This window comes from Cetorhinus maximus, chromosome 8 (assembly GCF_964194155.1).
Source record: "Cetorhinus maximus chromosome 8, sCetMax3.hap1.1, whole genome shotgun sequence".
In the NCBI taxonomy this organism is placed as follows: Eukaryota; Metazoa; Chordata; class Chondrichthyes; order Lamniformes; family Cetorhinidae; genus Cetorhinus; species Cetorhinus maximus.
Window position 1 is genome coordinate 65,401,364 of NC_135886.1, and position 12,951 is coordinate 65,414,314.

At 45.1% G+C, this 12,951-nt stretch overlaps 1 protein-coding gene across 1 annotated transcript in view; it reads right to left on the reverse strand.

Annotated features, from left to right (window-relative positions):
• Positions 1 to 12,580, reverse strand: part of LOC144683686 (protein FAM162B-like) — a 31,370-nt gene extending 18,790 nt beyond the window's left edge. Inside the window, exons 1-2 of the mRNA XM_078546955.1 lie at positions 12,172 to 12,580; positions 4,580 to 4,688 (exon numbers count right to left, since the gene is read on the reverse strand). Of these exons, the coding sequence (XP_078403081.1) occupies positions 4,580 to 4,688; positions 12,172 to 12,343 (281 nt within the window). The 5' untranslated portion in view covers positions 12,344 to 12,580. The remainder of the gene's footprint in view (positions 1 to 4,579; positions 4,689 to 12,171) is intronic.
• Between the last annotated feature and the right edge of the window lie 371 nt (positions 12,581 to 12,951).

Sequence of the window (12,951 nt, forward strand, 5' to 3'; positions counted from 1 at the left end):
AAAATAGGTGGGAAGGCAAGTGGTGAGGATGACAGAGGGATGTAGACAGGTTAAGCGAATGGGCAAAAACTTGGAAGATGGAACATAATGTGGGAAAATGTGAAGTTATGCACTTTGGCAGGAAGAATAGAGGAGCAGCTGAATATTATTTAAATGGAGAACGACTGCAGAAAGCTGCTTCACAGGGGGATTTGGGGGTCCTTGTGCATGAATCACAAAAAGCTAACATACAACTTCAGCGGATAATAGGGAAGGCAAATGGAATGTTGGCTTTTATTTCAAAGGGAATGGAGCATAAAAATAGGGAAGTCTTGCTAAAATTATACAAGACACTAGTTGGACCACACCTAGAATACTGTGAACAGTTTTGGCCCCCTTATGTAAGGAAAGATATACTGGCATTGGAGGCAGTCTAGAGAAGGTTCACTAGGTTGATCCTGGGTATGGAGGGATTTTCTTATGAGGAGAGGTTGAGTAGGTTGGGCCTGTACTCAGTGGAGTTTAGAAGAATGAGAGGCGATCTTATTGAAACACATAAGATTCTTCGGGGGGCTTGACAGGGTAGATGCTGAGAGGTTGTTCGCCCTTGTGAGATAGTGTAGGACCAGGGGACATAATCTCAGAGTAAGGGGTCACCCATTCAAGATAGAGATGAGAAGGAATTTCTTCTCTCAAAGGGTAGTGAAATCCTTTACCGCAGAGGACTGTAGAGGCTGGGTCATTAAATATATTCGAGGCTGAGATAGATTTTTAATCAGTAAGGTAATCAAGGGTTATGGGGAAAAGGCAAGAAATTGGAGTTGAGGATTATCAGATCAGCCATGATCTCATTGAATGGCGGAGCAGACTCGATGGGCCAAATGGTCTATTTCTGCTCCTACATCTTATCGTCTTATGGCTATGTAGGGATGACTTTAAATGGTTAACTTGTTTTCTGTAAATCTGATTCTGGAGGATAGTCAGATGAAAGGTTTTTTTGATTGGTTTTGTAATGGCATTTCAAGTTACTGGCTTTGTAGTGAGTGAATGATGCCTTGCAGACAGGGCAAATAGGCTTCCCACATTTAACAGAGAATGCAAAATCTTCCTCCCATTCTGGCTTAAAACTCCTTCATCTTCATACTTTCATTTCTTGCAAGTTAACAATGTCATTTTCGTTCACCAGGTTAACACAAGGTTAACACTGAAATCTTCAGTTTTCTTTCCGAACCTTTTAGGCTTAAGAAAATGGCCGCTGAGAGTCATGAGGCCCTATGTGGGAAAACTACAATAGAAAATCTTGTGACAATGCTGGAATAAATTGGTAAATAGGAGAAGGTTTAAGGAGATCAAAGATTCGTTCCAGCACTGTTCTGAGATTTCTTTTGTAGGTTCCCTTTGGTCCTACATAGGGCCATGTGAATCTGAGAGACATCAGTGTATTCCAACGAAGGATGTTGTTTTGCTCGTTTCTGTTTGGACTTATCTTTGTTTGGATTCATCTGTTTAGACTCATCTTCAGCCGCATCTTTGGCTAAACGGAACCGAGAGATTTTTTGTTTGATATTAAATCATAAACAAGCAGCAGTGAAAGTGCACGGAGGCATTTGTTTTGAAATGGAATTCATTATAAAAATTGGGTTCTTCCCTTCTGCACTTTTGTCGGGGGCAATAGAAACAGAAAAAAACAAAAAAGATACAGGGTGAGCAGTGAAGAGTAAGGCGGAATGGGTGGAAGGTTAAACGTGAAGTGACTGACAACAGAGCAAGGGGAAGCATTTCCAATTTCAGTGCAGTCAAAACACCCGGCCCAATTTAACCCTCCCTGTGAACAAGCCCCTTCTAATCCTCCTCCCTTGCCTGCAAAAGCCCCCCTCCTCCTGCCGCCAAATTGCTCCCCCTATCTAATTCCGCCCTCAATGTTGAATTTCCCCTCCCCATGAACAGACCCCTGTCTAAATACCCCCTCCCCATGAACAGACCCCTGTCTAAATACCCCCTCCCCAAGAACAGACCTCTGTCTAAATAACCCCTCCCCATGAACAGAACAGACCCCTATCTAAATACCCCCTACCCATGAACAGACCCTGTCTAAATATCCCCTCCCCTTGAACAGACCCCTACCTAAATACCCCCTCCCCATGAACAGACCCTGTCTAAATATCCCCTCCCCATGAACAGACCCCTGTCTAAATATCCCCTCCCCTTGAACAGACCCCTGTCTAAATATCCCCTCCCCTTGAACAGACCCTGTCTCAATATCCCCTCCCCTTGAACAGACCCTGTCTAAATATCCCCTCCCCTTGAACAGACCCCTGCCTAAATACCCCCTCCCCATGAACAGACCCTGTCTAAATACCCCCTCCCCATGAACAGACCCTGTCTAAATATCCCCTCCCCTTGAACAGACCCTGTCTAAATATCCCCTCCCCTTGAACAGACCCTGTCTAAAAACCCCCTCCCCTTGAACAGACCCCTGCCTAAATATCCCCTCCCCTTGAACAGACCCTGTCTAAAAACCCCCTCTCAATGAACACACCCCTGTCTAAATACCCCCTCCACGAGAACTGAAACTGGGCTAGACTTTGACTCGGTGTAATCTTGCAAACCGGGAGCTTGTGAATCGACCATCTAGAAGATGTGAAGAAACAGCTAGGAACATGGAGAGAGGTGCAGAGATAGAGCTGCAGGAAGAGATATAGAGATTGAAATCTCTGAAATTACACTGAGCACGCAGGAACCAACGGTTTCATCATTCTTACCTCTGAGAATCCTCCAACCCCGCCCCTTGTAAAAAATCCATAGGCTGCCTTAAACTGATGATTCCCCTTTGTCCCCCATACCCACTCAGTCCAGGATTGGTGCTATTTGTACATTAAATATTAACAGTAAACCTTCCACTCCTAGCTCTCTCTCTCACTCTCTTTCTCTCCCCCTCTGTCATAAACAGAATGCTACAGTAAGAGCCTAGGATACACATTCTCAATTACACAGACATTCACACAACATTTCAATAGAGAAAAGAAATCAGCTATAAACCGGAGGCTTAAAAGATTGAGACACAGTTACCTCCACCTTTGTGTAATCTCTCTCACTGTGTTTCTTTATCTCTCCCTCTGTCTGTATCCTGTCTCTCAGTTCCTATCTCCGCCTTGTGCTTTCTCATTCCCCCCCCGCTCCCACCTTATTTGTATCTCTGCATCTCTCTCTTTCTCTCCATCCTGGGTGTGATCTTCATAAATGGACTGTCAAATATTTCTGTCAGACCTTTGAAATGTGAAAAATATACCACCTACGGGCTGAAGGCCACACGTGGCTCGCGAGCCATGATTTGGCCACCCTTGCTCTATAACGTTGTTTTATATTATAAACTGCACTTCTTGGCCTAGCTGTAATGGGCTGGTTGAAGGAGAGGAATTGTAGCTGGAAAATGTTTCACAGTGCTTTGAGTGGTTCAATTAGTTTGTCTTAATATTTGTAAGAAAGCTGCACATGACCAAATTGTAGTGGAAAATTTCAAATCTTACAGAGGTCAATCCGCACATTAGCCAATCCAAAGGAAGACATTTGGGTTGAATTTCAGGCAGAGTTAATAAATTGGCAGGAAACAAATGTGAGGCCTGCTGTCTGAATTTGACAGTCACTCTCCACCCAGCACACAGCCATTCCCCTAACACAACGATGTAAACATTTATCTCCCATTCCATTGTAGATTCAGTCACTCCAGGGTAAATATAAACCAGCTCAGACTGTAATCAGGGATGCATGCCAATAGTTCAGCCATCTTGTTGGCTCTTGCTGAATAAAGTTAGAAGTGATACCACAATCCAGTCCTGCCAGGCAGCTCATCCTGAAATTATAGCCTGTCCATCCACAATTTGTAAGATGCACTGCTCCCCTCTTGGAGGCGTACTGTCAAAAGACCCCTTTTAAGGGAAGGACAGACCCAAGCACTGGTCCATTGCTGTTCAGTGATGCAGTTTGCTCGGTTAACACTCTGTTTGAAACCAGTTTTGTGATTCAATGGCAGAAGCATGTTCAGTTGGGAAAAAAAAATTAACTTTGTTTATTTATAACTTGTCAACAATTGACTTTTAAAACATACTGTCAAAATAATTCTGTCAAACCTGAAACTAATCTGCTGGAATGCCTGCCCGGACTTCAATAACTTACCCACTGTCTTGTTACCAGTATTAGGGTTTATTTATTTTCTGGATCCATCAGGCAAAAAACTTGTATTTTTTTAAATTCAGCTTAAAATCAAATTGCAGCAAAGAATGATGGATTAATGGCAGTGAACAGTGCTCTGGGGAGATCTGAACACGGCAAAAATACATAGTGAGAGGAGGTCAGATCGAGGATCAATCAAAACCCAGCTATCTCCACACAGAAAACGAGGCCAAGACTCCATTTCCCAATAAGCAGTTGTGCCCATCCTCAAAATCAACCATGTTCCCAAGATCCAAACTCGGAATCTCCTGTTTTCCTGCATTATTTTGGGAATATGACCATTTTGGTGCAAACAAGTAGATAAAAAATAAGGATGGCTAATTAGGTGTATGGAGCTTGTGGTTTATTAAAAAGTTAAATGTTTACTTACGAAACCATTTCTGGTATATCCTGCTCTGTTTTGAAGCGTCCGGACCATAAGAGAAGCCTTTTGTCTAATGGTGAAGGTATTCGGCCTTGAAGTTTGTACGCAGAACAAGCTTTAAGAAATATAAGTGCAGTTTTATAACTAAAGTTAGACTGAACAGTCAATGCAATCAATTTCTCCTAGGTTGAGTAAGGTAGGATGATGTGTCTCTGATTTGGCTCACTTCCCTCAGTCACAAAACTTGACTCCAAAGCACAGCCAAAACAAAAACAGAACTACCTGGAAAAACTCAGCAGTTCTGCCGAAGGGTCGTGAGGACTCGAAACGTTAACTGATTTCTTCTCCACCGATGCTGCCAGACCTGCTGAGTTTTTCCAGGTAATTCTGTTTTTGTTTTGGATTTCCAGCATTCGCAGTAGCTTTTAGCTTTTTGTTTTTATCCAAAGCACAGCCACTGGCTATGAGGCTTTGTTGGCTGAACCAATCACTGGCCCAGTGTCACCTGACAAAATTCAGCCTCATAAGGGTCCATTTTGGCTTTCCACCAATATAATAAATGAACAAATGATCCAAATAAAATTAACAAACATAAAGCAACACAAAGCAAGCTTACTGGTTAAATTTGAATGTCATTTCCAATGTTTCTAAGATATGTTACACCCTGCATAGCCTGCAGGCTGTGGAAGATGTTCACGGTACCTGTGGGAATTGCATGCTCCCTCTACGAGGCTTCCCAGGCACGGACAAGACTTTGGAAGAGAGGCAGACGGCCACAGAGACACCCCCTCATCCCCACCACCCACTCCCTACTCCCCTGCTCTTCCTCCATAGCCTTGCTTTTCTTTTTCTTTTTAAGTAGAGATCCAGCTGCCTTCTGAAAGTTATTACTGGATATTTCTCAGCTTCTTAGGCATTGCATTCCAAATCACAATTCACTGTGTAGGAAAAAAATCTCTTCATCTCCCTTCTGGCTTTTTGCCAATTATTTTAAACTTGGGTCCTCTGGTTACTGACCCACCTGCCAGTGGTATACCATACACAAACTTTCAGCTTCCAAATATACCACCAGTAACAAAAACAGGCAATATTTCAATCGATTCAACGAGATAAAAATGGTTGCACATAGTTTGCATGAGTCATACAATGTGCTGTCTAATGTGTCAGAAAATTTCCTAACGAAAGGCTGAGGCAATCACTTCAGTTTGGAGAGTGTTGAAATTTAATCACCATTGCCCATCCCTCAGCTTAATTCTGCTTTTGCAACAGTCATCCTGCTTCAGTCAGCAAAGTTTCATTGAAGTTTAGTCAAACATTATAGATCCTACCTGCTGCTTAACATTTAATATCCAGACAAATCATAGCCTGTCTTTGTGCAATAACTACTTGGTATTTATAGTGAAGCCATCACTTTTGTTTGTAACAGACTGCAGCATTAAGTTGCTGCAAGATTGAGAAAGGAAGGAGGGGCAGATCACTCTCATGGCTTCCTCAGGCCCAATAGTCTCACTTGTCCAATCACGGTTAAGCTGAGGTTTTACTGTGTGGTCATTACTTTATCTCCTTGTAATAAAAGGATTTTGGACACTCCAAATTAATGTTACAGTGGCAAGAGAAAGTTGCCTGACTTGGGAAAACAAACTACTTTCTAAATCAGGACAATAAACAAGAGAGGTCCAGCCATCAGGAAAGTTGGAAGATTCCTGGGTGTCCCTAGTACTAAATTATCGGCATGCCCATCAGGGGAACCACACTACCTGGCTAGAGTGTAAGGATTGTTCTTCTTAATAAAGAGGGGGATAAAGGAGAAAGAGAGAAGAGGGAAAGAGAGAAGATAGGAAAAGAGCTGGAAAGGAAGGGGATGGCGAGAGGGGAAAAGGGGGAGGGAGAGGGGGGAGGGAGAGAGAGCTGGAAGGGGGCAATCGAGTAGAAAGGCAGAGAGAATGAGAAAACAGGAACATGGAAGAGATAGATAGGGAGATGGGGAAAGGGGCAGAGGGAGGGGTTCTGCTCTGGGGAAGTTGGGATGTGTATGTTATAGCCATCCTTTCTCGTGCTTCAGGGCACATTCAGGGCACGGTTCAAACTCTGGCTTTAAGCTGAATGCCAGAGGTGTAAGACTTCTTATATCATCAAGCACTAGAATTTGACAATACCTCCAAGAAATTCACTCACAGGAAGTGACTCAGTTGGGTTGGGAAGTGTATATATTGTCACAATTGTGCAGCACAGGGTGAATGGTGTCAGATGAAGCAGTGGATCTTTTCCTGTCAGTCATTGTTTGTACATTTGTAATACTGTGAATTCCAGTACAGGTACTGAGCCTCACAAGATGTCAATGTGGGGTAGAGTTCAGGGTTTCGAAAACATGGCTCCAATTCTCTAACCCACACACAGCACTAAGGAGGTCTTTGAGTCGGCAGCCAAAGCTCCCAGTTTTGGCCTATTAGATTACCCAGCTGATGTGTAGAAGTGGAGCAGAATTGACTGGCTGAATTCAGCTAGCTTCTCTCAGAAAAAAGAACCTGGATTTGAAAGCAATGGATTATCACTTCAGTGGCTCGGTGGTGAATGTACTACCTTATGTCTGTGAGTCAGTCATACTTGAGCGATTCCACATCTGAATCGACTGTGTTTACACGTGACCATGACAGCTCTACAACCAGGTATAAAGCCTCTGGAGCTGGGAAGGAAATCAGTCTGTGCTTCTGCTCCTAATTCAGTGCTCTCTCTCTATAGTTTTTATTTGTTTGTGTGTGTGTCTGGTCGTGTGCTTGCGTGTATGTGTGTGATATCGTGTGCTTGTATGGCTGTGTGTTTGTGTGGCTGTGTGTGTTTCTGTGCCTGCATGTGTGTGTTTCTGTGTCTGAGTGTCTGGATGTTTGCATTTATGAGGGTTTCTGTGTCTGCATGTGTGTGTGGTTGTATGTTTGTGGGTGTCTGTGTGTGTGTGTGTGTGTGTGTGTATCTATACCTGTTTTTGAGTATGTACGCATGTGTGCGTTTGTGTTTGCACCTGTATGTCTGTCTTTGAGTGTGTGTGTGTGTGTGTGTGTGTGTGTGTGTGTGTGAGAGAGAGAGAGATTGTGTGCCTGTATGTGTTTCTGTGCCTGCATGTGTGTGTTTTTGTGTCTGTTTAAGTATCTGGATACTTGCATTTGTGTGGGTTTCTGTGTCTGCAAGTGTGTGGTTGTATGTTTGTGTGTGTGTGTGTGTGTGTCTGTACCTGTGTATCTATTTTTGTGTGTGTGTGTGTCTGTACCTGTGTATCTGCCTTTGAGTATATGCACAGTATATGGGGAGAAAAGGATCCATAAGCATAATGCACTCCCCTACAACCTACACAGAACATCCAAAAACTGCTTCCATTTGCTCCGACCAAATATCAGGAAGATCGAAGCCATTGGATTCAGAGCCTGTCACAAACACTGCTTCCTGGCCACCGACTCCACCCCTGTCCCTGGTTACTGTCTGAGGCTGAGCCAGACCGTTTACAACCTCAGTGTCATATTTGACCTCGAGTTGAGCTTCTGGCCACATATCCCGACCATCAACACTGATTTCCACCTTCGTATCATTGTCCGACTTTTACAATTTATTTTCTTGAGATGTGGGCGTTGCTGGCAAGGCCAGCATTTGTTTCATATCCCTAAATGTCCTTGAGAAGGTGGTGGTGAGCTGCCTTCTTGAACCACTGCAGTCCATGTGGTGTAGATACACCCACAATGCTGTTAGGGAGGGAGTTCCAGGATTTTGAAGGAATGGCGATATGTTTCCAAGTCAGGATGGTGAGTGACTTGGAGGGGAACTTCCAGCTGGTGGTGTTCCCATCTATCTGCTGCCCTTGTCCTTCTAGATGGCAGTGGTCATGGGTTTGGAAGGTGCTGTCAAAGAGCTGTGGTGATTTCCTGCAGTGCATCTTGTAGATGGTACACACTGCTGCCACTGTGCGTCAGTGGTGGAGGGAGTGAATGTTTGTGGATGCACTGCCAATCAAGTGGGCTGCTTTGTCCTGGATGGTGTCAAGCTTCTTGAGTGTTGTGGGGGCTGCACTCATCCAGGCAAGTGGAGAGTATTCCATCAAACTCCTGACTTGTGCCTTGTAGATGGTGGACAGGCTTTGGGGAGTCAGGAGGTGAGTTACTCGCTGCAGGATTCCCAGCCTCTGACCTGCTCTTGTAGCCACAGTATTTATATGGCTAGTCCAGTTCAGTTTCAGGTCAATGGTAACCCCCAGGATGTTGATAGTGGGGGATTCAGCAATGGTAATGCCATTGAACATCAAGGGGCGATGGTTGGATTCTCTCTTGTTGGAGATGGTCATTGCCTGGCACTTTGTGTGGCGCAAATGTTGCTTGCCACTTGTCAGCCCAAGCCTGGATATTGTCCAGGTCAAGCTGCATTTGGACATGGACTGCTTCAATATCTGAGGAATCACAAATGGTGCTGAACATTGTGTAATCATCAGCGAACATCCCCACTTCTGACCTTATGATGGAAGGAAGGTCATTGATGAAGCAGCTGAAGATGGGTTGGGGCGAGGACACTACCCTGAGGAACTCCTGCAGTGATGTCCTGGAGCTGAGATGACTGACCTCTAGCAACCACAACCATCTTCCTTTGTGCTAGGTTTGATTCCAACCAGCGGAGAGTTTTCCCCTCGATTCCCATTGACTCCAGTTTTGCTAGAGCTCCTTGATGTCACACTCCGTCAAATGCTGCATTGGTGTCAAGGGCAGTCACTCTCACCTCACCTCGGGAGTTCAGCTCTTATGTCCATGCTTGAACCAAGGCTGTAATGAGGTCAGGAGCTGAGTGGCCCTGGCGAAACCTAAACTGTGTGTGTGTTTGTGTCTGCAGCTGTAGATCTGTTTTTCAGTGTGTGTGTGTGTGTGTGTGTATGCGCGCGCGTGTGTGTGTGTGTACACATACGTGTCTGTACCTGTGTGTGTTTTTGAGTATGTGTGTGTGTGTGTGTGTGTGTTTGTGTCTGTACCTGTGTATCTGTTTTTGTGTGTGTGTGTATATACCTTTTGTATCTGTTTTTGAGTCTGTATGTGCGTATGTATTGCCAATCCTCCCAGACAGGAGGAAAATCATAGGGACATTAAAAAAACTTTTGTTTATTTATTATTTTCGGAGATGGGGGAGAAAAGGCTGTTTGACGGACGGTTAAGTATCAACTAATTTGGTAATGAAGAGGCTGCTCATTTTCTAATTGAGAAAGTGGTGCATCCCTGGGTGGACATGTCTTGTGGAATTGTGGGCAGGATGTTTGGAAGAGGGAAGTCATGTGATGAGACCTCCAGGAATTTGTCCAATTGGACCTTTTTAGAGTATATATATATGCATGTATATGTGGGTGCATGTGTGTGTGTGTGTGTTGGGAATGGCAGAAAGGAACTGGATTGGGCTCACCTCCAATATCTGCCACCCTTCTACTGCACACATGAAAATAACACGAAACCTAAACCAGCCAACATTTCATTCCCAGGCTCATAAATCAAGATTGGTTGGATTGGTGAGATATTGGGAGTTACCTTCACATCTCGCACGGTGACCCCCTGTTTACTCGCTATACGCAGGGAAATTGGGCAGCGTGCTGGTAATTGACCCAACATTTACATTGCTGTTTTTAAAATTAATACAGCTCCTGTAAAACAAGTCACTGAGCAGTTTTTAAGGAAAGGTCATTTCATTTAGTGGCCAGGAACAGCCATTTCATCTAAGTACTGACATCCAGCCCAGCCTACTGTGTGCCATTAGAGTCCTTAATGTAGCATGAATTTAAGAATACTATAAAAGAAAATTACCTTAGCTCTGCCAGATCAGATTACCAACACATACTAGACAAACCCTGTTGAATAAATACACTGCTCATAGAATACTGCACACAAGAGGCTATTCAGCCCATGGTGCTTGCGCCAGCTCTTTGAAAGAATTATCCAATTAAAACCATATCCCTTCTTTTTCCCCATAGTCCTGTAAATGTTGCCTTTTCATGGCTTTATCCAATTCTCTTTTGTAAGCTTTTACTGAATCTGTTTTCACCAGTGTATTTCAAATCATAACAACTGGCTGTGTAAAGAACGGTTCTCCACATAGGACCCCTGGCTCTTTTGCCAATTTTCAAATGTTTTGTCAAAACACATTATTCTTATCACCGCTCCTTTAATAATTAGGGCGGGAACCCTCCAGAATATCCTGTATTAATGTACCTGCAGATAAATGTAGCAGATCTGGCAAGAGTGGGCCCTTTAAATGAAAGATGTTGGAGATAAACTCATGATATCTAGCAGAAAGAAGCAGGAATTCAATCTTCCACCCCACCAGCCGCAATGGATCATTTTCCGCCATTTCCGCCACTTTGTGTGATACGACCACCAAACACTCTCTCAGCATTTCGAAGGGATTGTGTTCCTTCGGTGGTATCCTAGTCCATTCCTCAATCACATCTAAAACCCTCTCTCTTTCCCATCGGAACATCCCACACAAGTGCAGGAGATGCAACACCTGCCCTTTTTTCCCTCCTCACCGCCCAAGGCCCCAAACACTCCTTCCAGGTGAAGCAGTGACTTACGTGTGCTTCTTTCAATCTGGTGATACTGCATTCGCTGCTCACAGTCGGCTGTGCTCTACATTGGGGACACCAAAACAGATCAGGCGACCGCTTTGTGGAACACCTCTGTTCAGTCTGAAGTCATGATCCCCTAGCTTCCGGTCGCTTGTCATCTTAATTCTCCAACTTTGCCCTCACACTGGCCTCTCAGTCCCCCAGTGAAGGTCAATGAAAACTCAAGGACAGGGTCTCATCTTTCGATTTGACAGCCTTCTGGACTCAACACTGAATTCAACAGTTTCAGTCCATAAGCACTGCCTCCATTTTGTTTTGGGTTTTTTTAATATAGGTTTTGGTTTTATTCTCAATGTTGCTTTTGGATGGCAGCTCTGCACCATTGTCATTCACGCCTCATCAAGTCACATTGCGCAAGTAACAGAAGGCCTCTGTGGGCCATGGAGTGCACAAAAAAGGTTGGAAGCCCTGAAATCCACTGGGAAGCTGCCAGGTTTCACTGGACAGTCTCCCTACTTGGGAGCGATTTCCCTACACAACACCTCTGTCCCCATTTGAACAAAATTCCTGTGGAGCCAGCAAGTGGACCTTAAGCGGCTCAATTTTGTGCCAGTTGGGCAACCGATCTGCCAGTGGCAAAATAGCATGGTGGCAGGAAGGTGCTGGACACCCCTCCTGATGCCTTCCTCCACCATTCTGCCAACTCCCAGACTGTTGCCACTGGGCTGGTAAAATTCCAGCACCCCCACAACCGCATCTTTTGTCTCTTTACCTATTTCATTGCCACTCCCTTTGGCCCTGCACCAGTTCTGTCATTTAATCTCTCCTGTCCCCAACACACCTCTTTTGTTCTTTTCCCCCCCCCCTTCATTTGATTAAAACATTTCTAACTTTTCCCAGTTCTGTTGAAATCTCACAGACCTGAAAAAGTGAACTCTCTTTCTTGGTACACAGATACTGAGTATTTTACCAGCAATTTTGGTTTTTATATTTAACAGTTACTGACTCGATCGATGATCCTTACCCAATTCAGGTGTGACAGCTCGTACAATAGGGTCTGTGGCTTTAACAGCGTTGTCCTGGTTCACTTTACTACACAGAGGTCGCCTTGGTTTTAGCCAGGAGACATTAGTGGGAGATTTTCCAGTGACTGCGGCTGGGAGCAGGCTCCTGGCTCTCAACAAACCTCTCCACATCTTGCACTTACTCCGGGCCCGGGAAGACACTCAGTGAGCTTTCAGGAAGCGGACTTGCCAGTTTTGGAGTTTGAGAACTGGGGGAAATGCGTGTCCAGGAAGAGAGAGAGAGAGTTCTCAGCAATGACGCGCGGCTCTGATGCAACGCACTTTAAAGGAAATGTTGTGTGTGCAAAGTTTCAGTTTCACTGCCCCCGCCGTTGTCTGGGCCACCTCCTTGGGAAGAAAGCAGCAGCTTTAGTGCAAACGGGAGCTGCCGGAATGGACACAGCTCACTATAGAGAGGCAGCAGGAAATGGCAAACTCACCCCCTCAATCATTACCCCTCCCTCATCCCCCTATCTCCCCCCCCTCATCCCCCCATCTCCCCCCTCCTCCCATCTCCACCCTCTGTCATCCCTCATCTCCCCCCTCTCTCATTCCCACCCCTCCCTCATCTCCCCCATCTCCCTCTCTCTCATCTCCCCCTCCCTCATCCCTCCATCTCCCCCCTTCATCCCCCATCTCCCCCTCCCTCATCTCCCCCTCTCTCATCTCCCCTCCCTCATCCCTCCATCTCCCCCCTTCATCCCCCATCTCCCCCTCCCTCATCCCCCCCATCTCCCCCT